Source organism: Paralichthys olivaceus, chromosome 17 (genome assembly GCF_024713975.1).
Source record: "Paralichthys olivaceus isolate ysfri-2021 chromosome 17, ASM2471397v2, whole genome shotgun sequence".
NCBI lineage: Eukaryota > Metazoa > Chordata > Actinopteri > Pleuronectiformes > Paralichthyidae > Paralichthys > Paralichthys olivaceus.
This window is the reverse complement of record NC_091109.1, coordinates 8,542,665-8,569,214: the sequence shown is the minus strand read 5'-3', so window position 1 is coordinate 8,569,214 and position 26,550 is coordinate 8,542,665. Positions and strand designations below refer to the sequence as shown.

Genomic DNA, 26,550 nt, shown 5'->3' with positions numbered 1-26,550 from the left:
AGCTAACTGATCGACTGGCTGCTGCAGTTTAAAATTTACAACAGGCAACAAAGTGTCACAGTTGCTCTTAATCCTTTTGTCATGTATGTTTTGTACGACTGTAGTTGGTTTACATACCTGTCTCATCACCATCAACCTGTGGGAGGTTTGGTGTAGAGGAACAAATAAATAGGAACAAAAAAATCTACTTAATTTTATTTTTTACAATGCAGTCCAGTATGACTATTTTTGCATTGATGACATGAGATTAAAGCCAGATGATTAATATCTTGATTGTCAACGTTTGGACAGCTCAAGTTAACAAAGTGGCTCAGTGTATTGGTGCTTTAAGACCACTTGAAGAATCTAATCAGAATTAGTGGGTCCTCTGAAGTCTGCAGTGTAGAAGCTGATAATAACTATTGCACGGACACGTGACAGATCAACTTTTGCAGTTTAGTTGAACCCTCAAGTCAAAAGGCTAAAAAACTTCAAATGATTATTTATTCAAGGACAGACGGAGAGCGTCACTCTGCCACAGCTCCACGGTGAGAGATGAAGTCATGAGTAAATCTTGATTATAACCCTGCCTCAATGACCTTTGACCTCGCCCTCACCAGGTGGCGGGCTAAATTGCACCTTATTTTGTCGCCATGGGTCCGGAGCACCGTGAACAGAGCGAGCGGGTCTTGAGTATGTCGACGCGAGGCCACGACAGACGCTCGCTCCTGCAGAGGGGCTGCTCATTTTGCCTTCAGAAGTTGGTGGGAAGGTCGTCTCTAATTGGTGCCTCTGTGGCGGCCGCCTGCTGAGGCCACATCACTGTGGCAGAGGAACCTGACTGTGAGAGCGGACCACTCAGGCACTTTGAGACCTGGCCGACAGCGAGCACGGAGCCATGCAAGAAAACAAGTCTCTAAAACTGACTAATCATCGCTGTGAATTAAAGAGCCCGAGTCGTTTTGAAGAATATCTTGATGAAACAAATTATGAAGTTTAGAGTTTAGAAAAAAGGTGCTGACACTGGTAGAAAAATAAAGTTAAAGAAGTTTATAATTGTAAAGAAAATGTTGACAATGTCCTATAAATATGGTCAGTTTAAAATCTACAAGGGCACAAACCTTCGCCGAGACCCAACAGTCTCCATATGAAACCACATTCCAACTTATTAAATTCAGATTTTTATTAAATCTGCACCAAATTGCACAGACTCGTTAATATCATCCAAATTTTTTATCATCCTTACTTTTAAATCTTTTTGGGCCATCACAGGACATTTTGTCTGTGTATAAATGGGTAGGGAAATCCACATGTGATACTGAACCGAGGAGGGTATTCAAGATTTAACGGCATAATAGTCAATTTTGTGAAGTTTGAACAGATCAACATTTTCAGTTTAAATGTTGCTGTTTTCACCTCAAATGATAATCAGCTGTTAACTGATCAGTTTCATTTATTTAACGGGTGATTGATTTGATTTAAATATTTTGTGTGAGACCACTTTAGGAAAGTATGAGTTCCACTGCCAGAGTCCATCTTGGTCTAAAAAAAGTGGAACATCTTTATCTGGCTTTTGAAATTGGACCTTACCTGAGTGCATAAACACCATGGCTTATACTTTCTTTACCTTTCATAATCTGAAAGGGACGTTTCAGATTTGCACTCAGTAGAGTGCTCCACCAAGTCTCCTTAAATTCAATCATGCTGCACCAGATACTCATACATATGAGTTTTTTCATCAAGATCCATCAAGATCCATTATATACTGACACAATGTCAAAAAACACATCTTACAACGTTTAAGAAGGTAAAAGAAAATCCTAGATCCGACTCTTTGTCCTGATTCACACCAAAATATTATTAGTTCTTCCTTTTACCCATGTCCCATCATTCCAATGAGTTTAGGGGAAATCCATTTATAACCATAATCTCTTTGGTGGAATTAATAAGAAAGGTTAAATATTCAACAAAAAAAAAAGGTTCTCATTGATTTTCCATAACATCTAAGTATTTTTAACTTTTCATGATCTGTCACCATGGCATCCTCACAAGACACCAGTGAATTTAGAACAACTTGTCCAGCTGGAGGTTTTGTGGGTGAAACTCGATTATTTACACCTCCGAAACAAGGACGAGCGTCTGATGCCGCACATTTGAAACAGCATTCCAGCAGAGTGTTAACATAACCGAGAGCACAAAGGCTCCTTTAATGGCCGACCGCACCATAAACGGCCTCATCTGGTCACAAGGCTCTCACAAACGACTGCGAGATGTTTATCTTTAGCATCTTCATAACATTTTGCCACAAACACACACAGTCGCCTTATGGAGAACCACCTAACAATAGATCTGTTTACACAAAATTAAATGTTGCGAGGATACAAGAAAACCTTTTAAAAAAGACGAAGAGGTCAGGGGTCAGGGAGGTGCTTATGCCTTTTGATTTATTGGTGCAGGATGAGCTTCATACATCAGATCATGATTCACTGAAGACAAACATGTGTTGAGCGTCTTCAAATGGAGGAAATAAAAAACATGGCTGAATTGGGAGCATTTCAAAAGAGGTAGACAGCAATGAAAAACAGAAGCATTGATGCAAAGAGAAAATCTTTTTCATTTTTTTCAATGATAATGGTTTGATATGGCTGCAAAAGCATTGGGAATTGGAAATAAATAAGTGATTCCTCTGATCACAACTCATTATCCTACTGCTCTTTGTCTATCACGACCTCGGTGATGTTAATTTACAGGTTCTCTCACCACAGCCACGACTTGGCCTGTTAACGATTCTAATAGCAAATATCCAGTCGGCAACAGTAAGGCCTTCGGAGGCTCAGGTCATTGTTCACGTCACAAAAAGATCCCTGTGCCTCTGGGTGCTCTTTTTTTTCTCTCTCTGCGGCCTCCCTCCCTCCCTCTCTCCTCCCCTCTCCAGTATCCCCGTGGGAGCGCAAAGGGTTGAAATGACACACAGTGGCTGACTGTCGCCCAGGGGCCCGCGTTCTGGCCTTGGCTGGCTGGATCTGTGTGGCAGCTGGTAAGCCCGCTGCCCTCTCTCTGGCCTGCAGCATCAACAGTGGTGGTAGTGGGACTGATTGGAGCCTCACTCTGATCTCTGACTCCGCGGCTGACGCTCTCAACTGCTCACTGCTGCCCACACAACTGGTGAGAAAGTGGAACGGGGAGCGGGATGTAATCAGGAACGCACACACACAGAGAAACTCAAGTGTCCAGTGAAGTGGCTGGGAGTTGGATGTGATAGACACAGTCCTGTTAGGGGATTAAAGCTGAGGCACTCGATTCTTTGGGGCAGAAAATTGTAGACGCTGCAGGTACTGTGGATGTTGAACCAGCAGCCACTTTTATTTGAACAAATTGCTGTGAGGAAATGCATTGTATGAAATAAGACGCATTTCCTCAGAACATAATATGAAAAACCAGTACAGTAACATCTTATTAAGTCTCCCTTTCATATTCTCACGACTTTTCATATTTAGCCACATTTTATAAATAGAAACACCCTTTTAACAAGCAAGCATCATTTCCTTTTCACTTCACCATGACCTGCACAGCCTTGCAACAAATGCACAACAGTAGGTTTCCCTGTGTTGCACCAAAATTGTCTAACATTGCTCCCACAATACTGAGTACGGGTTAAGACATCAAACTTCTTATAAATAGTGTTAGTGTGATTAAAAAGAGAAAGTAGAGGCCTTGTTTCCACTGCTAACTCTTCATACGTTATTAAAAACACTGACATTTTTATAGAATATGAACTGAACTCTATTTTTATTAGAAAGAATTCCCTTCATAGAGTGACTGTACCTCAAACACTGAACTGTTGATTCAGTTTTGGTTTTATGCTCTTTCCTTCTTAAACATTTTTTGAAATAACACAAGAATTAGAAAAGAAACATTAAGGCAGGAATCATAATCCAAAGAAAAATGACTGAAACAGTTGAGGATGATTTGATGTGATAAACTCTCAGATATTTGAACAACTTGTGAACATCTGGGTCCAGGGGACAGAGGAGTTGGGAGGAGATGTACTGAACTGGGTCTGATCGGGTCTCAGTGGTGCCTGCTGGTGTAAATTCTGTTCCTGAGCACGACTACTGGAGGGAGGTGGCGCCGGACGCCGGGGTAGTGCTGCATGTGGTCGAACCACCGCGTCAGGTTCACGTACTGCTCCTTCTCCTGGATGGCCAAGTCCACCTGAGAGATAGGAAACTGATTAGCTACTAGTTTGTTGCGAAAGTAACACTGTGGACAAATGTTTGGTTAGTAACAGCTCTTTATCTTATATTTTCTTTTAATATACATTTTAGGATCATAGTTTTAATGTGGTGATATTTGTATCTGACCCAAACAGCATCATGACGTCCTTGGAAATTTCATTAATGTGTGTTTACTCACGACGTAATTATCAGTAACGTGTAAACTCACACAGACAACAGTCCAGCCTAAAACCATTCCCCCATCAGTCAGGTTTAATGTTTGTGTCATGTTGTTTTCCATGAATTGAACATCGGGAGCGGCTGTGGTTGAGGGCTGGGCTCGCTGACCCCTTGTCCCCGAGGTTAAAAGCACACTGATCGCTAACCAAAGTGACGCTCCTCTGCCTGGTGGCGGGGGGGGGTGAACTTCCATCTCCGCCACAACCTCTGACATCTCTCAACATGTGATGTCTCCCTCCCTCTGTCTCATTCTGTCTTTCCCATTTCTGAACTCACTTCTTTTTTTTCTTTCAATCCTGGAAGGCACAACAAACTTCCTTGTCCCTGGTATCAGGCTAAAGACATCACTTTGTGCCACATCACTTTATTTCTTTGAAGTGAGAACGTGTTTATAATCCGTGTGTTTATTTCCAACTTGCTCTCCATGCCCTTTGGCCATGTGACTGGTCTAATTGTATGTTACGCACTGTGACAAATTGCTTATTAAAGTTGTGGTTTGACTGAAGTGAGCACAGATAGGAGGGAATTGAATGTATGAAGGGTTGACTTCTTGGTAAATGGTGGTGTGAATGCAACAGAGACGCAACAAATCAATTCGATTAATCCCCAAATATAAAATCCTGCAGCTCAATGTGACGTGATTTCTTCAGGTTTTTAGATTGTTCTTTACATTTCTCCTTCATTAGTATTTGCAGTATTTTAAACTGAAAGACAAAAGTTGATACAGACGAGAACATTTTCCATTTTAGCTTTCAAATTTCAGCAGTAGAACTTCAGCAGTAGAAACTCTGACCCTCGTCTGAACTCATCTTAATTATTTAACCTGAACCCAAAATTTCACCAGTCCAGACCATTGACCATCTCTAGATTTCTTTTCACTGAGCTGTATCTGTGAAGGATGTTTTATAATCCAATATGTTTATTGACTTTTTCCTATGAACAGAAACTGTAGGAAACTATAAACCTGTATGTATAAACAGTGCATAATACAGACCAATGGCGATAACCATTTACGGAAATTTAAAGGCAATTAAGAAGAAGCAAGAATTAAAATGAAATGGGATAAAAAAAGAAACTGCACACAAAAAAAGGCCCAAAACGATTAATTATTTTTTCACCGCGGCCTGATTCAATTGAAGAGGACAATTTTCAAATACAACACAATACCACAGACCCATCTGGATACTCAGATGTATCAGTGACAGATCGCAGTTTGAGTGATATTAAGCACTCAGAAATCTGAATTGTACACATGAGAGTAAAACTTACTATGAGTGGTTGGATTCCATAGTACATGAGAATATCAGCTAAGGTAAACTGGTTTTCGGCCAGGTAGGCTTTGTCCTGCAGGTAGAGGTTCAGCTCCTGGAGAAAAGAGGAACACAAGATACAGGTAGATTAGAATTGAATATTCTATTAGCAACTCATGCATACAACATAATCGCAATGATTCAGAATAAGGTTAAACGTTTCTGAATTTCCTTCGTAAGACCTTATCTACAAGGAGATATACATCATTCACCCCCCTGCACATGTAATGAGAGTTCTACGTCCTCGTGTTTTCACTTCAAATTTGACTCTGGTCATCATTTGTGATGGGAAGACATGAGATGTCAGCACAGTCAGAATATGTAAATGTTCTTGGTGAGAGCTCAGGTATAAAATCCTACCACAATTCATAGCAAACAAGTGAACATGATGTTTCTAACACACGACAGGCATGAAACTGGCAGAACACAAATATTTAAGAAGGGAAAAGAGGTGCCAGACATGCGGAGAGAAGACAAAAATATGAACTTGGAAAGACAAAGACATTTGAGAGCTGCTGGTGATGAGGACACACGCTGATGGTTAGGGACATTTTCCTGTTCGTGTAATCCAGACAATCTTGTGTGTTCATAAAGGCAAACTCTGGAAAATGTCCGGAAATATTTTGTCTGGGTTCAAGTCAAAAAATAAAAACATTGTGGTTTAGGCCATTTTAAGACAAGACTCAGTGTGTAGTTGACATCCTAAAACTTTGTTGCTCATGAATGGCTCTGCATATTGTGAGGCACTGAAAAGCAAGTTGACTCACAAACATGAGTGGACTCGGGGTCTTCTCAACTGATGCATTGACTAATCGACTTTTAGCGGACTGCCCTAGATCCAAGCTTGCATGTGTCTGTGTGTTGTGCTATGTGAAAAGGAATAAAATGTAACCTGAGGGGCTGTAGCATCTCTCCCCATGACTGGCAACTTGGTGCAGATGCGTACAAGAAAGCCTCTTTGTTTACTCAGCGACAACTCTCGCTTACAAATCCAGTGAAGCTGTCCTAAACTTGGACAGCTTGATGTGTGTGTGTTTCAGTCGGATGTCTGCATGTTCAGAGTCGTGTGTGGAAGTGCTGGTCCCAGGGGACGGGACCATCTTTAGCACTTGTACATTGTACGAAGGAAACACTCCACGCACGCAGAACATCTCGGGGGCAAATGGGGTTATTGTGCGGCAAGAGTGGGTGATGCCAAACAAGGCATGAAGACTGCAGACTTCCTCCCCATCCACAATCAGATCCTTGCTCTGCTTAGCCTACAGCCATGGAGCTGAAGCCTAGTCAAGCATCAGAGGAGAGGTCGCTCCGCTGCCACCCCCACCCAGCGCAAGGAGATCCCAACCTGGGTTCTCCTCCACCTGCCCCCACCTCAAATGTTCACTCTTTTCATTGGACATTCACATCAAATAATGTTGGCAAAGTTTGTGGCAGAGCTACTCTCAGAAATGTATGAAATTTTAAAAAAGATTATAAGAACTATTTTGCCCTATGCACAGAAATCTCCCGCACAATGAACATTACTGCAACTTATACATTATTACACCTGCAGGACATTGCATGTTTTGTGTCCGTTTCTTTGTCATGTACTGATTGATAGTTGTGTTGTTTGTTATTATGACACCGCTGACACCATTTGCTGCCTTTCTCTCCATGTGTTACAGATACAGAGACGTCTTGAGTTTACAAACCTTTACTTTTTATTTTATTGCTTTGAACGCTGACATTATGGTTTCTATTTTGTCTCATAGTGGGGCTGTCACTTTTCATTCTAAATTCGAACATTCATTCAAATGTGGGGAAATGTCTGTATTTGGTCTGTGATGACCGGTTCGAATTCTAAATATTCGGTCTCAAAGCGCATCAGACCATCTAAAGTAGTTTGTCTCCTGATCCAGCAGAGGGCGCTCTGTGTGAGCTTGACCTATAAGTAAAGCAAGTCAGTAATTTTACATCGTCTTTGCTCCAAAAATGGAGGACGCTAGCAAGTAAAGTCATCCAGACACACAATCATGACACTATAGCATCTGAGAAGCGGCTTGTGGAAATATTTCGGGTTCTACACCGTGGATGGTTAAGTAAGAACCAGAGGCGAGACTGTTCTTCTTTGTATCATGCAACTCCCATTTTAACAAATCTGTGGGCTCACCTGTTAACAGCAGCAGAGGAGGCACCACAGATGAGTGGAGTGAGGTCAACTTTTATTAAATTCCAAAATTCATAAAGGTTGTGATGACATAAGAGGAATGTTTTACAAAGTGATATAATCCCAATAACATTCATCGTCCCATACAGCAGGAAGACACCCTGTAGACTTTACCTGCCTAATTGGTTTAAGGTGGAATTACAGAATTCCTACAACATTCAGCTGACTTTGGGTTCGAGGCCAGACAGGCCTGGGTTGTTTAGTCACAGTACGTGAGTGACAAGATGTTTACTCTTAAAACATGTCAAAACTTGAAAAACTGTGAATTTCTTATCTGCATCCTGGGGTGAGAAAGTTTAAGGACTCATGCAGCTGACAGTTTCTGTCTCTGGATAATTTAATGGGAGATGACTAGTGTGCTTGAAAGAAGGATGGCGCTAAAGCAGCAGGACAGGACGGGGCGCCGATGGGCACCAGAGCTGAGCTGCTCGGGGCGACTTCCTTCTGTAAGTGGCACCATTAAAATATTTAAGAGGCCTGTCCAGATAACATGCTGCTGCACAGCATGGCTCCTCACCCATGCCACAACAGTGTGTTATGCTGACACACACTTACACACACACACTTCATGCTGACAGAACTGTGCCAAGAGGCGCCTAGCATCCAACAGACCCATGGCTGATGATCCATTTCATGCTGACTGGCGTCAGGCATATTAAAACATTTTTCTCTGTCTTGTGGGGCCATGTCACTGAAAGGCAACACCAGTGTGTATTCTTCGCTTGTGCCTTAACAAGACCAACAGACACACACACACACACACACACAGTGGTTTGACTGGTAGACAGAGAAACGGGGAATGTGAGAGAAAGAGAAATGCTGAGAAGTTCAATTCGTAGCCAGCATTGAATTTACTACTTTAATATATGAGTCAATCATACTTTAAGATAAATTCAAGTCCACAGAAGCAACACGACAGTAAGAGTTCCTTCATACCTTCAGGATGGTCTTGACATCATCCTTGGTGAGATTGTTCAGCCTGGTGACTCTGTACTCCAGCCACTGCTGCACTACGGCCCTGCTCTCTGCAGAGTCACCGAGCAGCTCTGAGCGCTTGGCATCTTTCACCAAGCAACAGGCGATTGTCACCAGCCCCACGAGTGGAGGACCATTGCTATTCTGTAACACAGGTACCTGGAGGGACGGGTAAGATGGAGAGAGGGCAGAGAGAAAGGGGATTAAAAAAGTGAGTCTGATTCTATTTCATTGAAGTTCAAACACAAGTAGACATTTACTGCAACATATCTGATGTTTATTTGTATAGTAGTTTTCAGGGACAAGAGTCACAAACAGTCACACCACACACGTAAAAACAGAAAACAAACACACAAAAAACAATAATATAGAGTAAAGTGCACAGAGAGACCGACCCAGTACATGAATCACCTGAGTGTTTTTAACTGGTTCAACAGAATTGCAAATCTGAAATAAGTAGGACATTGCTCTACTTTGGTGCTCTAAACTACCACAAGTCTTTAGATTATCTTAAACATCCTTAAAAACCAGATTCCTCTGTTGATCATTTTACACATTCAAGAATACAACTGGCTCATACGCAGTGGTTATTTAATGGATTGATTATTGCAGGAATAATAGTGTTCAATATTTTCCTTTAAGATCACTCAAAACGACAGACAGCTGACTCCACCTCTCACTCCTGTGTTTGAGCATGCGCAGAACACAGAGCTACTTCCATTGTGCTAACTAATGAAGATACTTCAGGTGTCACTGGGTCCAGCTTCCTGTGTTTACTCTGAATGTCTCCTCAGCTGATGAACGAAACCCCCGGGCACAAAGTGTGAGCACGAGGTAGCTATGACAACACAACTTCCTCTGTTTTCAACACACACATGTCTAGCTTGTTAGCATTCCCAAGCTAGCCACCGTGTCATGTTACAGCAGCTGCCAAAGCTTCCTATTACATACGACAACGTTTAAAAGCTAACAGCAGAGGCTACAACAACGAGCCGCCATGTCACCTTCTTCTCCCCCTGAGTGCTGTACTTGTTCGGCTTCTTCAGCCCTAAATACTTCTCCAGCGACGACAGCTCCCGCAGCGCCATGTTGAGACTGAGAGGTGTAGGAAGACCCGCCCCCCGGCCTGCCTCTGATTGGCTCATCCTGAGACAGTCCCCTAACTCTAACCAATCGTGTGTGTGTGTGTGTGTGTGTGTGTGTGTGTGTGTGTGTGTGTGTGTGTGTGTGTGTGTGTGTGTGTGTGTGTGTGTGTGTGTGTGTGTGTGTGTGTGTGTGTGTGTGTGTGTGTGACTGACTGTTGACTTCACCAATGAAAACATAGAACGTGTGTCAATCATTACATTGCATCAGTGAAGAGGCTAAAATAAAATAACATTAAATATAAGTTGACAAGTGAAACTGATCAATTACAAAATTTAAAATTATGTACTATTACTTTTCTCACTTGATTTATTTGATTCGCTGTAAGACAAGTTATAACAATTGTCCACAAGGAGACTTAGAATATATAAAAGAATAAAAAATAAAAATAAATTAAAAAAATTTTGAAAAAGAGACCCCAGTGGAAATTCCTGCTGTAGTTTCATTTAATCTTTAATTGATGGGAAATGTAATTATACTAATCAATAATGAACGCAGATAAAAATATAATTTGTGGTGAGAGTGATTTCACAGTATGCTTACCCACATAACTCAATAAAGGCCAATTATCTTATTAATTAGGATTCACATGCACAAGCCTACGTTGCACCCTACCCACACAGTATACTGCCCCTTTATAGTAACATGCCTGGTTTCACAGGAATTCACTTTGAGAAAGCATGCTTCTATTTTCCCAATCTAGTTCCTGTTTGGGTGACATTGACTTTTTATACATTACATTTTTATTTAAAATTTTGATCAATTTAACTGTTTTACCAAGTGTTTGTTTATGTTTTCAAAAGTCTCCATCTGCTAAATAACTGTAAAATGAATGGACAAGAGTACATAGAACAATATTTGCCCCTGAAATGTCTCTGGAATAGAAGAGCAAAGTAGCATGAAATGAAAATACTCAAGTAAAGTAAACATATGTCAGCATTGGACCGGTGCTGAGGTTGATTAAATGAACAGTATGAAGTGAAAACAAAGTGGAAATCTGCTTAGTTGGATGAAATGATTTTCATCCTTAAGGGTAAAAGAAAAAAACTGACCCTCGGCCAAAGACTACAAACCTTCACTGTTCTCATTTCTCAGGCAATCATGAGAAAGCCTCAGAAAAGTTGTTTTTACCAAGTCATCACCGAAATGCTCTACGGCCCTATGGTGTTCCTGATTACACCCAAAGCTTTTCCAGTGCTGTCATGCTTAGAGCCACACTGTGACATGTATTTAACAAAGCATCACATTTCACACAACAAGTCATATGTGAATATCCAGCCTGCAGAATATGACATTATAATATCTGAAATTCAATATTGAATATCTACGGCCTCTTGATTCTCATAGGGGCAGCACTACTGCTTCATGTGAACTGCTTCCATTGATGCTTATTCCCTTGCACATCCACATCATCCCTTTCGATGCATCCACTTAATATAATAGAACAGATGATATTTTTAAACCCACTTTGTTGAGAGAAATCTGTCCCAGAAAACAAATTAATTATAAGAATGAGTGCACAGACTATCACAAATGATTAGATGCCACGAAACAAGGTAAAGCTAATTCTCTGCTTTTTTTTTTTCATCTAACCTTCACTTTTTTGCTTTTTGTTTATAGGCTCCAGCACGTCGTACACTTTTACCCCAGTCGGCCTTCCATAAATGCATGCTCGCAGCGATAAAGTGTGTCTCCTTTAACTAAATGCCTCCAAGCTGCCACATCCTGTCTGTACTCAGGCGGGCTGAAGACAACGATCCCCAGTGCCCAGGACTAACTGTAGCCTGTGGGAGTTTTCTCATGCCGATTGTGATACACAATCTGGGGTCACATTAGTAAGGAAATCTACAGTAGGGGTCACTGATAGTGCCGTGGGGCTTCCCAAGGCAGGCACAGCCATAAACACAGCCCCAGTCCTGGTACATATATCCTCCTCTGCCTAGTCTGTAGCTTACAATATGCTGTTACACTGATTTGTCTAGCTGGGCTGCAGGGTCACAGCCCCGCCTGTCTTCTCCGCTACCTTTCATGACCTGTGAGAGCTGACGGAGTGCTGTTTTCTAACCACACAGATGCTCACAGAGGGAGAGATGGGGAAGGATCGGTTGTGAGCAGTCGACATGAACGCTGTCAGCACAGATTGGTGAAATTGCATATTGGTGCTAGGTCGGATCCCCAGCGTAGGGTGAACATGGAGAGGAGGGGTGGGGGTGGGCAGGAGGCTGGGTGACAGTTTGGGAGGACGCTGGGAGTTGTGAGATGACGACAGACAGATGTACTGTAGACGTGTGCTGTCTGTACATTTGGCTCCTTAGATCTTGTCCAAAGAGGTGGATTTTTGAAGAAACGTACAGGAAATAATCCACATTGTTAAATAGAAAATAATTAGTAAAATGCAGTGTTGTATTGTAATGACAGTAAAAGAATATTTTTTTACAAAAGTTGAAAAATGGCCATAGAACATAAAATCTTTCATCATTTCTTGATTCTAACATTACCAAAGCAAACAAAGTTAACCAAATCGTCAAAAAGCTTTTTCTAGGGGGTAATTAAATTTTCTCATTTAAATTATGGCTGCAAAGAATACATATTTTCATTGTTTTCTTCTTGATCCAAGCTCAACAAAATGTCAAAAACTGAAAAACAAACACATTAAAAAACAGCAAAAATTTCCCAAAACTCAAGATGGTGTCTTTAAGTGCCTTGTAACTGTTAAAATACCAAATATATACATTTATTATTACATATAAACTAAAGACAAAACAGCAAATCAACATTTTTTCATTCATTTTCTATTGATCAACTAATCAATGATGGGTTCACCTCTAGTTTTAATGCTTCTGTTTTTAAATCTTGGGGGAAAAAAAACTCAAACACATTCATTTCCAAGCCAGAGCCACTACACAGTGAGTCACTTTCAGCCAGTATAGTGTATGAGTAGTGTCAGTCCTGCACAGTGTGTCTTTTGGCTCCGCAGATGCTGGCTCTCGCAGTAGTGGGGAGTCAGAGGATGCCAGAAATGTCGGACCTCCAGGTGGGGCCTTTGGGCCTTCACGACGACAATGGTGATGGGATTATAGGAACCACCCTGCCGCTCCACGCAGAAACACGCAGCCGAGGGCTAAGAACAACACCACACACAAACACACACATGCAAATTAGTGTATGTTCAAATTTCTTTACAGGCAGGGGGGTGGTAGGGTGGTGGCAGGGTTGGATGAGCCAATGATAGGGGTGGAGTGATGACACTGACATCGTGATACTTCATGTCTGTCCCTTAACATTTATACACGTGATTAGCATTGGAAGGCACGCTCGTGTGTGTGTGTGTGAGTGTTTGTTGGGAAAAAGAGGGTGGTTGAGTCTGATCAGGAGAGGCCCCGGAGACAAACGAATGAGTAATAAAGGCAGTTTTCTCCATTTCCTCCTCCTCTGCTTACATGCCAACCCACAAGGCTGTGGGACATGCTGGGGGACATGGTACCAGCTCACAACAAACCCTGTCCCTGCCTCCCATCCAGCAGCAGTCACTTAGGACTATTAATTACCGCTCTGAATTTCCTCCTCCTTACCCGTAGTCATCCGTGTCCCCCTCAGACAAACAACCTCGGTGGGAGGATCTTGATTATTATAGCTTCTGAAAAGTCAGATTGTCTTTTTATTGAAGTTGCCCACTGGCCTTGCAGGTTTCTCTCCGTCTCACTTTTTTTTTTTTCTGCATCTCTCCTCCATGATTCAGGCAAAATCTTGGAGGAAGCCATCGTGCTGTGGCCGGGAGGTTGATGAGGGATACTCCCATGTTGTTGGAGGTTTGAACTCAAGCTGCTCATGTGAGGTTAAAGGCACCCACACACACACACACACACACACACACACACACAGACACACACACAAACATGCAAAACACAGGTCTGCTGTTTTGTCACCCACCAGCAGGGTGCACTGTGGGTCTTTGAAAAATCAGATTTCTGCACAGCTGCATCCAAATCAGGGCTGCCTGGTGAAACATGAACTTTTTAACTGAGATAAGAAAGTGATTATTAAAAAAGATGGAATCACAGGGAACACATGAAGTAAAATCACTGAATGTGTCTCTTGAAAAAATAATTAAACTAATATGTTTTATAAGTTTTTTAAGAAGGGAATAAGGCACTTTCTTTTACCAACTTTCAATATGGAAAATTATTTCATAGTATAGTTTGAAGACTTAAAGTTGGCAGGAGAATATGCATGTTCTGCGCATAGAGTAGTTTAGTATCATAATTCTCAACAATATCGGGAACAGATGTGGTGTTCAGCACCTTGCACTGGCCTGTTTTGTAGAAATACTTTGCTCTGGAGCACATTAAAGAATTTTTTTCTCGTCGTTTTCAACACTCCAACCTTTTTGATTGCAGAAATGCTCCAAGAATCACAGGCACATGAGAACACGTCTGGGAAAACTCTAGCCAGCTCCTAATCCTCCCTGCTCATCCGTCTTCATGTCTTTAACCCATTAGTTTGATTCACTACCGCTGGAGTGGGAAAGTGAAAGCTCAGGCCGCCACTTGTCTCTCCTACGACTGTGTCCACTATATCCCTTTCATGTGGCACTTTATGGCCTGCTGGAGAGGGGTAGAAGGGGCAAGTGTGTGTGTGTGTGTGTGTGTGTGTGTGTGTGTATGTGTGTGTGTGTGTGTGTGTGTGTGTGTGTGTGTGTGTGTGTGTGTGTGTGTGAGTGTGAAAGAAGACGGACAGTAACGTGAAGGGGGTGGGCAGAGAGATAGATATAGGGAGATTCACAGGGTTATTTGTCCCTCTTCCCCACTCTGAGAGCTAGGAATCATGGTCATCATGACAGGTCGGCAGCCCCCATCGGGGGTGATCTATATGAGACCCTCTTTATTGGCAATTTCAACCAAGGGACAGATGAGACTGCAGCCAGCCAGCCGGACAGCCGGGCTATGATGAAAGCGCCCGGGACTCACCTGTGACTCTCGCACTGAAGGCTAGAGAAATAATACATCAGAGGTTATATGTGGAGATATGTGTGGTGTGGATGTTTGAGCTGTGTGTGTGTGTGTGTGTGTGTGTGTGTGTGTGTGTGTGTGTGTGTGTGTGTGTGTGTGTGTGTGTGGTAGAAATAATGTATGGCTGCTGTCATGCCCAGAGGTCTCTGTTGAGTATGGAGAGAACCACTGAGCTGTGTTGCAGGCAGATTTTGAATGAGATGCTTTGGTTACTTTACATATTGTTGGAATGTAGGGTAAATAATTCAACTCCGAGAATCTGTCCACGACTTATTGCTTTCGGCTTCTTTGGAGTAACAAGGCTGTTGAACATGCGTACTCCATAACAAAGCTCTCGCTGCACTGCATGTGAACCATAGAAAACTGCTTCTGTGCCATATGAGTTGAGTATTGTTCTGCCTGGGTGCTGAGAAAACATTAAAAAGCATGCTAAAACCTTGATGTAATGCTGATTGTAATAAAACATTAAAGCCACCATAAGTACTAAAACATCGCTGTCAGATTCCGATTGAAATGCAACAGAACTCTATTCTCCCACAGACTTTTCTTAACATCCTGCACTGGGTAACACTGATATCACATTCAGCCTTTCTCTCCCAAGTACGCGAAACACATTTCCCATTTTTCAAAGTGTTGAATCGCACGAGGCAAATCACTGGGAACTAGCATGACAACATTCAAGCTCTGAGCAGACAATATATCCCGGGGCCATTCCTCCATCCAACGCTCTGCTGAATGAAAGACAGAAGCCTGCAAAGTGATGAACACCATGAAATAGCCCTGTAATGAACAACTGCTCTCATATGAGAAGGCCCGTTCAGTTAGGACCAGCCATTAGACCCACGTCTCTCTGTTCACTCCAAATTGATTAGTACAGTCTGCGAAGCATTGATCAGCGGTTTGCTTTCAAGTGTCGGGATGGTGGAGCGGTTTAGAAAATAGAGATTTTTAAGAGCAGCGAACAGGTTGAGAAGGAGGCAAACTAAAGGCTCCATTTTGGGGTCTGAAAACAGTCACCGAGCGTGACAATACAACTGCAGCTGTATGATTCTGGGAGGAGCTGAAATAAGGAATGTGGTGTAAACTCTCTCTTTACTTCCTGCTTGTGTCTTTGGCAAAATAAATAAATAAACACACAGCACCAGCAGAGGCGGATGGAGAGACGGATACCTGGCAATATTTTAACACCTTGATACTTGACTTCATGACCCTCTCAGCTGTAAAACATGGTTCCTGCGTTCATGTTCAAAAGAGGCCAAACAAATATACAGGAAGTGATGTCACTGTTTTGGATAATCTACTTCATGTGATCCTCTCCCAACCTGAACACAGGGAATATGTAAAGTAGGTTATGTTCATGCAGGATATAGCACATAAAACTTGCAAGATTTCCATATTTGGTGTATTATTGTGAATACTTGCATTTTGAATGCACAAGCACAGTTTGTGGGAATTAGATGAGTTACCACTCAATACTTTTTCGATTCTATAAAGGTCAAACGAAAAAATATATGAAAAGTGAAGATAAAATAGTTGTGTTATTATCTGTATTATTATTTGTATGATATGGCAGTAAGGTTTCAACAAAAGTCAAGATTAGAAAATGTCATGTATTTATCCTCACTCATTAGATTTATGAAGTGAGCTGGTTAAATGTAATCTTAATACTGTTAGTAAGGTAAAGATACAAAGTCAGTCTATGATGATGGTGAGATATCTATATCCTGTATATATACATACTATATATTTATACATATACAGTATGTATATATACATACTGTATATACACAGTGTCTGTCACTCTGTCTGTGTTTGTCATGCTGTCTCAGCCCCAGTGTACACTCAGCCTCTAATTAACTTAATAAAGTGTAACAATTCTGACATTTGGGGCCTAATTTGCTCCACAGTAGCAGGCCGGTGACCGGCGTTGCAGATAAGGCACAGTGACAGGATCAGAGAAAAGTCTGTTTATCTGGGGAATTAAAGGGTAAAAGAGGCCTGGCTTGGTGATAGGTGCTCTCCTGTATGGTGTGTGTATATGTGTGTGTGTGTTAAGAGAGAACTTTTGTGCTTGTATGTGTGTGTAGTTGTGTTTATGAATTTGTGTATGAGTGTGTCTGTGTTTTCCTGTGACAGTGAGCGACAGGCCCAGTTATTACTTGAATGGCTTTTGATAGGCTGATAGAGAACGTTTGCTTGTTTACGCCGATCAACATTGTCCAACTAAAACGGTGAACTTGTAACCTCTGCTTGCTGGTGGTTCATCACATGTGCGATGTTCTGTCTTTGCAAATCTCCCTCTTAATAAAACTATCAGATTTACCAATAGACACACACACACACACGCACACAGAGAGCAGTATCCTGTTTGCAGATACAGCCAAAGACAATCTTCCCATCTACCTGGGGGGGACCTGCCAGTGTTAGCGCTGGCGGCTATACACATCCTCCATCAAAACATCACCGACAGAGAAGTCAAGTCTCCCTCTCTCTCCTCCCTCCCACCACCTCCGACCCGTAAACCATTTATCTTGAGATAACTTTGTCAGATTGTCGACCAAACTCTCCGGTGGGAGCCGGGCCCAAAGCCTATTACGGGGGAATCATTGCAGGCCGAGGCTGGTCACTGCTAAATGGATACTCCCTGTGAGCTTCCCCCGCCTCGACTGCGTTATTGGGGCTGCTATTCCCACATCCGCTCAAGTCAGCCACAGTTAGGCAGCCGGTAATCGAGTTGCTGAAACTGCGTTGGTTTATTGATTACATAAGGAGAGGCTGGTTATCATGGAACAGATGTAATGCTTGTAGAAATGTGAATATAACTGAGTTCGGTGTTGTTGACCGGTGTCACTCATTCCTGTCCTCCACCCTGCCTTCCATATGGGAATCAAAAGTGTGTAATGAATATCCCACAAGACTTATGTAGTAACTGTGTTGGTAGCAGCAGTAGTAAGGGCTGTGTGTGTGTGTGTGTGTGTGTGTGTGTGTGTTGTGTGTGCACACGTTTGCTTTAACCCCAATGCTTTGTGACATGTCGCCCAGGCCACTCCGTGCTATTCTCGGCCAGGAGACCTTGTTCCTGAATAATTTGCCACCTCTAATCTCGAGTGGTCTTGATTTATTCTGGGATGTCTTTGAAGCGCCAACATGCTGAGGGCTTTACAGACATGGCTACCGAACTAAAAAAGACTAACAACAGCGATAAAAGAGCTGAAAAGAGGGAGAAACACGTCAAGAGGGGAACCAGGGGAATCTGCTCCCCCTAGAATGTTGCTGCTCCAGTTTCAGTGATTTTTTTTAACTGATAACACTCCGAGGCTGTTCACAGTGATGCCAATTATTTGTTATATAATAGCCAAGAGTGAAATGTTGTGATATCATTGACTTTGCATTAAGGATGATGTTAGTATGACTTATTGATTTGGCATGACTTTAAGATGCCAAAGTTCTCTTGGCTGACTTCACTTGAATGTTTTGCACACAGCAGCAAATTCAAAGAGAAATAACGCTGCTGTTGATGGTATGGACAGTTGTATTAAGGAACTTTACCATAGTTGGAAACATGAATAAAAATGGATTCCTCGTTGAGAAATGACAAAGTAAGAGAATAAGAGATAATTGAATCAAATGAATGATGATACTATTAAGACTAGTTCATAGATTATGGTATTAAAAGGCAAAAGGAAGATGTAGTTCCTGAAGCATTATTCCTCACTACTAATTTCTAGATATTTATTTTTGATTATGATATATGGTGTAAGCACTGTCCCCTCACTGCACGAAGGTTCCCGGTTTCAAATCCGGGTTTGGCCAAGGTGTGTCCGTGTGGAGTTAGCATTTACTTCCTGAGTATGCAGGGCTACTATGGCTTCATCCCACCGTCCAACAACATGCAGATTGGGGAGTGGGTTAATTGGAGGCTATAAATTGACCGTAGGTGGGAATGTCAGCGTGAAGGTTCATTTGATGGTCCTGCAACTGGACCAGAGTGTGCCTCGCCTCTCACCAAATGTCAGCCGGCTGCTCTATTCAAGTGGATGGAGATGCTGTATCACAAGTTGCTGTGAGGTTTTTGCACTGAATATTTAAATTTATATTGCTTGAGTACAGCAAGAATAACATATTCTGTTTCCCTTTTAGTCATAGTGGGGTCAGGGACTGAAGAAATAGATAAATATACAGTGGGGTCTGAAAGTCTAAGACCACTCTCTCATTCTATTGAATCTGCAAAGCACAGAATCTGATCAAAATGCTGTTAAAGTCCATCAAAAGTCGAACCTAACCTCAGCTCACAAGAACCCTGAGAAAGATAATCAGGAATATGTCAACTTCATTGGTAAATCTTTTAATGACCTTGTTTTTCAGAAAGCTAGGGATTGCTCTCAGAGGACATAATGAGAGTGAAGTCTAAAGCAACACTTGTGGCTTATATATTCTATAGAGACACTCTAGCTTGATTGATAAATGTGGGTGTAGAGAGTAAAAAAAAAAAGAGATGCCCTCCGATGTCATCTCCCCTCTCGCCCTCTCTGTGACACCCCACTTTAGTGGTGTAATGACCTGGCACTAACAACAATCATTTGACTATATCAGGGTCAGTGTCAGCCACTGTATTGTGAAACCACTGGCCGCAAATGGACATAGCTTACAGAGATAATAGATTAAAAATATATGTTTTATTGTTTACTTAGACAGAGGATTTTACCATAACTTAAATCGAAACATGCAGGAGCAATGCACAGCCTGAACATATCTATTCTGTTACATTTGCCGTCATCATTGAATTTGTTGTTTCACTTTTGCAGATTAAATAAAATCAAAGTACAATTTAAATGTGTACAGAAAATCTTTGTGACAGGTTGCAGCATATTAGGTTTTCCTCTTCCCCGATGGTTTTTAAGAACAGAAAATAGTGTAAAGCCAACATAGTTTGAGAACGATTTATTCAGATTGAGGGTATTCTGCAGAGGAAACTAAATATATAGCCAGAAAAAAACAACTTTCAGATGTTTAAGACGTATAACTGTCCAATTAAAAGGATAGTTTTCCAATGGATGGATACTGATGGTACCTTCTGCAGTCCAACCTGCCTCCCTCATTAAGAAATGATTATAAACAAACACTTTGTGAAATAAAGTGACCTTCTCTGTAAAGACAATCTTCCTACATGTCTGTCAGTGTCAACCCTGGTGTGTGTGTAGACGTTATAAGCTGTTAGAGTACAGAGTGCAGTCCCAGGTGCTCTCTAACTTGTTTTGAGACCAAGCCCCCGAAGGCCACGATGAGGATCTGTTGTTTGGGCTGGGGGGCTGAGCCCTGAGATTTATTCTGAGGTGGAATCACCACGCTCATTACTCCCTATAGGATCTTGTGGTGTTTACATATACCTGAGGCACGACAAGCCAGACTGTTTGCTCAACCAGTTCCAAACGCTAATCTGTTTGTCTTTTTCTTGGGAGAAAACTCTTTTTGGACAATGCAGAAATGATTTTTACATATTACAGTGCAAAGTTAACAAGTGTCTTTGGTTAAGCCACAGGCCAACCTGAAATTAAAGCATTTCACCACATGGCTCCCTCAATTTTTACAACCTTTAGATGATATGTCAAGTTTGGTTTATATCTCATTAAGAAAAAATTCTTATCCTATAAGACCCTCATCTAACTTGATAACTAACTATATGTAACTGTGAATTTCAGGAAATATTATTCTCCATCTTGTTAAAGATGGGTGACAAACCAAAAGAAAGGAACAAAAGAAGTAAGTAAAAAACAAATAAGTAAAGTCAGTCAGTAAAAACTCAGAATGTGGTCTTGTACAAGCAGCTTGTTAGAAAACTCCACCAAAGACACATTTTATCCAAGCATTTTTATCCTGCAACTCTGCAGCTGTAATGACTCAAGATTTTTGTGCAATGAATTCTTCGAAAGTGATTTTGAATTTACATGTTGTCTTATGCTAGAAAATAACACTAATGAGAGATGCCATTCATGTGCCTCCCCTTTTTAATGGTAAGTTTTAGATAATTAACACCACACTACACTACACTAGTCTGAAGCTGCACATTCCCCACCCCTGCTTTATGACCACAATCTTCTTCTCTTTAACATCTTGTGTATTCCGTGCCTCAAAGAGTCAAAGCAGTTTGTAGAGAAAAGGAAAATCCAGTATTAGTATGGCTTTCCCCAATGAAGTGCTTGGTGAGTGTATGTAATGAGCCAGAGAGTGACAAACAATAGCAATGATAACCTTGACGTGTTTTAGTGGCAATAAAGTATGAACAGACCGGAAAAATCCAACATATTACCCAACGCGATCTGTCTGAAGACGACCAGATGATGTGTGCAGTGGCCGTGACTAAGTGCACGCAAATCATCTGAGAGAGAAACAAAAAATGAAATGGGGATGCATTATATCGATTTCCTTTTTTTTGGAGCTCTTTTGTTTTGAAGGTAAGAGGTAACCGACCGAGACGGACGGCCCACATTATTAGCCAGTGAGACGGAGCGCCGAGCCTACACCTCACCTTCCCAGTCGACTGGCCCAGTCACGCCGGGGACAATAGCACCGGAGAAGGGGAGGGTGGGATGGGACGTAGGAGTCGTCACAGTAGCGGAACGGGTAGCCTGCCTGTCATCTCTGTCTTGTCCACGCTCGGCAATCTCACTAACTACACTCTCCCACGACCTAGACTCACTCTCTCTCTCATTTTCACTGGCTGGCTTTTCTACCAGTGCTGACAACACACATATAATTAAGGGCCATGAATGCAGCGTTACCTATAAGTGAAGCTGACAGCAAGAGGCCTACCTATGGCTCCTCTCCTCCTCCTCCTTCTCCTTCTTCTCATCCATCTCCTGTGCACTGGTTGAGCAGCAGCTCATTGGAGCCTTGGTGAGGCAGAGGGACGGTTGCAGACCCACTGCCCCTAATTGGTGGTCTCTTATTCTGGGGAGGGTGGGTCTGGGTGGGCCTGAGGAGGCGTGAAGGTGGCTGTGTTTGGACTGGGAAATGGCTGGATATCTAAATGTTCCCCTTTTCTCATCACCATCATTCCAACTCTTGCTTGGTGCATCTCTAGTTCTCCTCTCTTAGCCTGCTCCCCTGTAAAATCTGGTCTTAGAACTAGTGACTACCGAGCATCTTTCCTTCTGTCTTTCTCACTGTTTCCATCACAATTCTAGTCTCTGAAGTACTAAAATCTGGTGCCAATCAAGCACCATTTCCCACTGAGCCAGTGAATCACAACAAAGATTTTAGTGCCTGAGAGATGAAGTGAAATAGTTGCCCGCCTTACAGACAACATAAACATAACTGCATGTGCCTCGTTAACGTCAGATCTATCTCTGGTGGCAACCCACTCTCTACATGGCTCTGGCAGCTCTTTATGTTAGCCTGCAGTTGGCTTATAGCTACCTCAAACTCGAGTCAGCATGACAACCAAATGCCTAAAGCTAAATGGTCAAAAGTGCGACTGTATTTCCACGCGAAAGGATTCAGACACCAGATGTTGAGCAAATATTTGAAAGCGATTCAGTGTAAAGGGAGGAACATGACAAACGTAATGGAGCAGTGATAATACAGTATCAGAAAACACCCGAACCAACGATTAACGGTGTGGAAAAGAGAATCAGGGACCTATTTGTTGCTCCACTTAAAATAAAAGCATAAATGTACTATATTATAATATAAAGCCTTAGAAAGAGGCTAACTTAAAGTTGCATAATGTGATACTTGAAATCCAGCTTAGTCTGGGCATAGAATGAGAGACAGTCAGAGAGGGAAGAACATCAAGAATTGACATGTAGACTGAGTGAGAGGAACAGGAAAGATGTAATGAGAGAAAAAATAAAACGAAGATGGACGGAGAAGAGAAGAGAGTGACAGGGGAAGGCGGAGGGTGAAAAAAAAAAGTGAGGAGCATTTCCAGCGTCGTATCCCGAGAGGTCACGTTAACCATAGACGTTTACGTATATGTGTCAACCGTGAAGCCTTGGTAATGGCAGGGCATCTCGGAAGAGGAGCTATCCCTGAGCTGCTCGGTCTGCCCGCAACCCGGTGTTGTTACCGCGCTGATGAGCAAGCGAACAAGGGGGAAGTGGGGAAGACGAGTATAGGGGGGAGAGCCGTCGAGTGATTAGAGCAATTACTCGTCAAGGATTTGTCACAGCCAATCACATCTGCCCCCGTTTGTCTCCGCGGAGACAGGCGAGGGGGTGACCCAGACCTGCCTGCATCTGACCGACTGCAGCCCTCGCTGTGTGTGTGTGTGTGGGTGGATGGATGTGTGTTGGTAGCGATATCGGTCTATGCAGGACTGCCCAGCCTTGACACACTCCAGATCATTATAAGTTTCTAATGATTCACAATGCAGAGGTGGGAGTGTTGTTGCTATGGACGGTTGGTGATTGGCTGAGTTGTTATATGGGGTGGAGACAAGTTTGTATACATGTCCGTGTACATGTATCTTATCCGTGCACTTACATATGAGGCAGCAAGACATTTTATTACCATATTATGTAATAATACACACACTATCATAAAATATAGTCTTCACACTATAAATGCAACCCCTACTTGTCACTTCATTGGCTCTCTGTTTCATCCCTCTTTTCCTACTCTTGCTCTCTCTGCCAAAACTGCAGCCAAATTTTGTCTCCTGATCTTTTTGTTGTTATCTTCTCAGCACAGCACTGAACAGTCACACTGACACTTTCTTTTTCTTGTCCAGGAGCCAGATAAAGCCCGAGCGACTGGAAGAGGAACACCTCAGTCTTCAGTGTCTTCAAAAAAAATGTAATTTCTGTTGATTACTGAGCAGTATCGACTAATTTGGGTTAAGGTTTTATGAACATATTTAACGACTCACTACTTACTCATCTAATGAATATTATGTTATGGTGTGTTATTTATCAACATAACTGTTCTGTAACATTACACAATGAGGATGGCAGAGTTTATACCTCCACCAAGATCCAATAGTCCTCTTACTAAAACACATTTGAATTCAACAGATCTGCATTTTTATTTGGATCTGCATAAAATTGCACACACTCATAAATATCAGTCCCCTAAACACGTCAGATTTTTCTGGATCCACCTGCTGATCCGGATCATTCCCAAAATTTTACGGTTTCTTCTTTGGGTCATGCTCGACAAAATTTCACTTAAAAATGCTGAAGAGTTTTTGCGTAATCATGGTGTCTTTTGATTTAAAGGAACAATCAATGTCACAGATATGTTTGTGTGATAATTGTACAGATAAAAAAGTATTTATGTGATCAGAAGGTTTCTACATGGCTCAAAGGTTTACAAGAATTAACTGTTTATGATAACAAGCAACCGAGGTAAATGATCCTTTGAAAATAGGATATCACCACAAGTTCACTATGAGACTGAAGCGTTCCTTTCACTCTGTTTGTTTGCTCTTTGGTTCTCCTTCTCCCTCTAGCCTTTCTTCCTCTCCTGCCTCTTTGGCTTTGCTAAATTCAGAACTGTGACACCAAGTGAAGGCTTTTGGCAGCGCAGCATTGTTATGGAGGACTGGTTGGCCCCGCAGATCCCCTGCTGCGCGAACCCTGGCCGCGCAGCTTGGAGATCACTGCAGATGACCTGCGTTGTTGCCGAGCCTCCTGTACTTGGGTGCCTGTGCGTGCACTGCTTGCGTGCGCGTCTTGTTGTGCCTCTCATGTTTCTCTCCGTCCCGACTGACCTCTGATGCACGTGCTGCAAGTATACAAACATGTTATTTCAGTGTTGGGTTGGAACGTGTCTCTGAGGTCCATCTCATTCCATGTACTTCTACTTTTTTCCTTTTGCATCTAGATACGCAGACGCATGTCAGTCATTGCGGCAAAGAAGAACAGAGCTTATAATTATGGTAAATCCAAAAATAGACCAATGGTAACGTGATGGAAATCTCCACATGAGATAGTGTACTTGACAGGAATGATATTTTAGAGCTTAGTAGTAGTATGAGGCACTATGGTATTCAAATAATATGCATTTAAATAACCCCATTACATATATATATTTTACACACAACAGCTCAATTTGTGTAGTCCTCAGAATGTAATTGTAAATTAATGGGAATAAAAATAATAGTCTTACTATGAACTACACTGCCTGTCTAGCTCTAATAATAGCAATATTGTAGTACTATCTACATATTATAGATACTTTATCTTCACTCAATAAATAAGTGCCTTTCAGGAGCCTGTTGTTTGTAATCTGTTCTATATACAAGCTCATATCCGATTATCATATGTTGAGTCCACTTCAAACATGGTTATCATGGTACCAGGTAGTGCAGAGTAAAATAAATGGGGGGATTTGCATCAAAAAATGCTTCACAGTCATCACAGCACTTCCTCTGTGAGTACACCTGCCGAGTTTGAAGTTGATCAGATGAGTGGTTGTGAAGAAAACTGAGGGAAGGACAGAAAGAAATACAGAGTTTTCTCAATTCATTAGAATGATAACTAGTTTTGGCTTTAATATAAACAAAGCAATGCAATGTCAGGGTCAACAGTAGGATCAGGGTCTAGATAACTACTCATTCAAAAACGATGTGTCCTCAGCAACCCACTCACCACGTTTGAAGCTGATCAGATGAGCAGTTGAGAAAAGGATTTATGTTTATATAAATTGTCTGAGACCACTATATCTTTGTGAGGATCTTTTTGAGCCAACAAGCTACAGAGTGAAGACATTTTGAGAAAGTCCTCACTTTCAGACCCACTTTTTCAATGGGCTGTTTCAGGGTTAAGACTTTTGTTTTAGGGTGAGGCATTTAGTTTTGATGGGTAAGGTTAGGGAATGTATTATGCCAATTAGTGTCCTCAATAAGATAGATGCACATGAACATGATGACTTTTTCCAGACATTTTCCACGAGTAGTGGCAGGAAAAGGTCTGCAAAATGTCTGTACTAATTGACTTGGACATTTACTTAACAGCATGTCTGAAAGCAGCTGTAGAAACACTCTCTCTTTTGTCCGTTCTGGGCTTCTGTAGAAACATGGCGCTGCAACAAGGCACATTCTGTAGTAGAAGACCTGCTCCAAATTCAGAGCTCATTCTTATGTCATGACAATGATTGTTAGTTTCACATGATTATACACTAATGAAAACATACTTATTGTAATTCATATCCCATTTCTGACAGTAGATCCCCATTTTATCCACCACACTAATCTTCCTTTTAGAGAAGCCACCACTAAGAGCACCAGCAAACAGCTAGACTCTGCCAGAAACTGTGAATGGCTGGGGCTGCTTGCTCCTACTGTACGCTCCGGGCATTTTCCAGCTCTTTCTCAAAACCTTACATCATCTATTATTCTCCTGTTCATATTGATATGATTTTTTTTATTTTTTTCCCTCTCTATCCATGTTCCAAAATTCAAACGACAGAAGAGCAGAAGAACTCAATTTGTAATTTTCTCTCCATCCTTCCATTGACTCCAATTTATG

General features: G+C 41.9%; 1 protein-coding gene and 1 long non-coding RNA gene across 2 annotated transcripts; one reads left to right on the top strand and one right to left on the bottom strand.

Annotated features, from left to right (window-relative positions):
* Window positions 1-3,312: 3,312 nt before the first annotated feature.
* Window positions 3,313-10,088, bottom strand: eef1e1 (eukaryotic translation elongation factor 1 epsilon 1). The gene is made up of 4 exons (XM_020087431.2): window positions 9,932-10,088; window positions 8,889-9,086; window positions 5,706-5,801; window positions 3,313-4,194 (listed from the first exon to the last, which is right to left on the bottom strand). Exons 1-4 carry the CDS (start codon window positions 10,070-10,072, stop codon window positions 4,051-4,053), a joined length of 579 nt encoding a protein of 192 aa, XP_019942990.2. The 5' UTR covers window positions 10,073-10,088; the 3' UTR covers window positions 3,313-4,050.
* LOC138405287 (uncharacterized) lies at window positions 9,624-24,641 on the top strand. Its single transcript, XR_011239002.1, has 4 exons — window positions 9,624-9,761; window positions 13,810-13,900; window positions 23,811-23,875; window positions 24,531-24,641. It is a non-coding gene; the product is annotated as an uncharacterized lncRNA (long non-coding RNA).
* The last annotated feature ends 1,909 nt before the right edge of the window (window positions 24,642-26,550 follow it).

Coding starts and splice junctions, on each gene's coding strand:
- eef1e1 (XM_020087431.2), bottom strand. CDS start 10,072: ATGAGCCAATCAGAGGCAGGCCGGGGGGCGGGTCTTCCTACACCTCTC. Junction 9,087..9,931: donor GCACTCAGGGGGAGAAGAAG/GTGACATGGCGG, acceptor CCGTCCCTCCAG/GTACCTGTGTTACAGAATAG. Junction 4,195..5,705: donor ATGGAATCCAACCACTCATA/GTAAGTTTTACT, acceptor CCTATCTCTCAG/GTGGACTTGGCCATCCAGGA.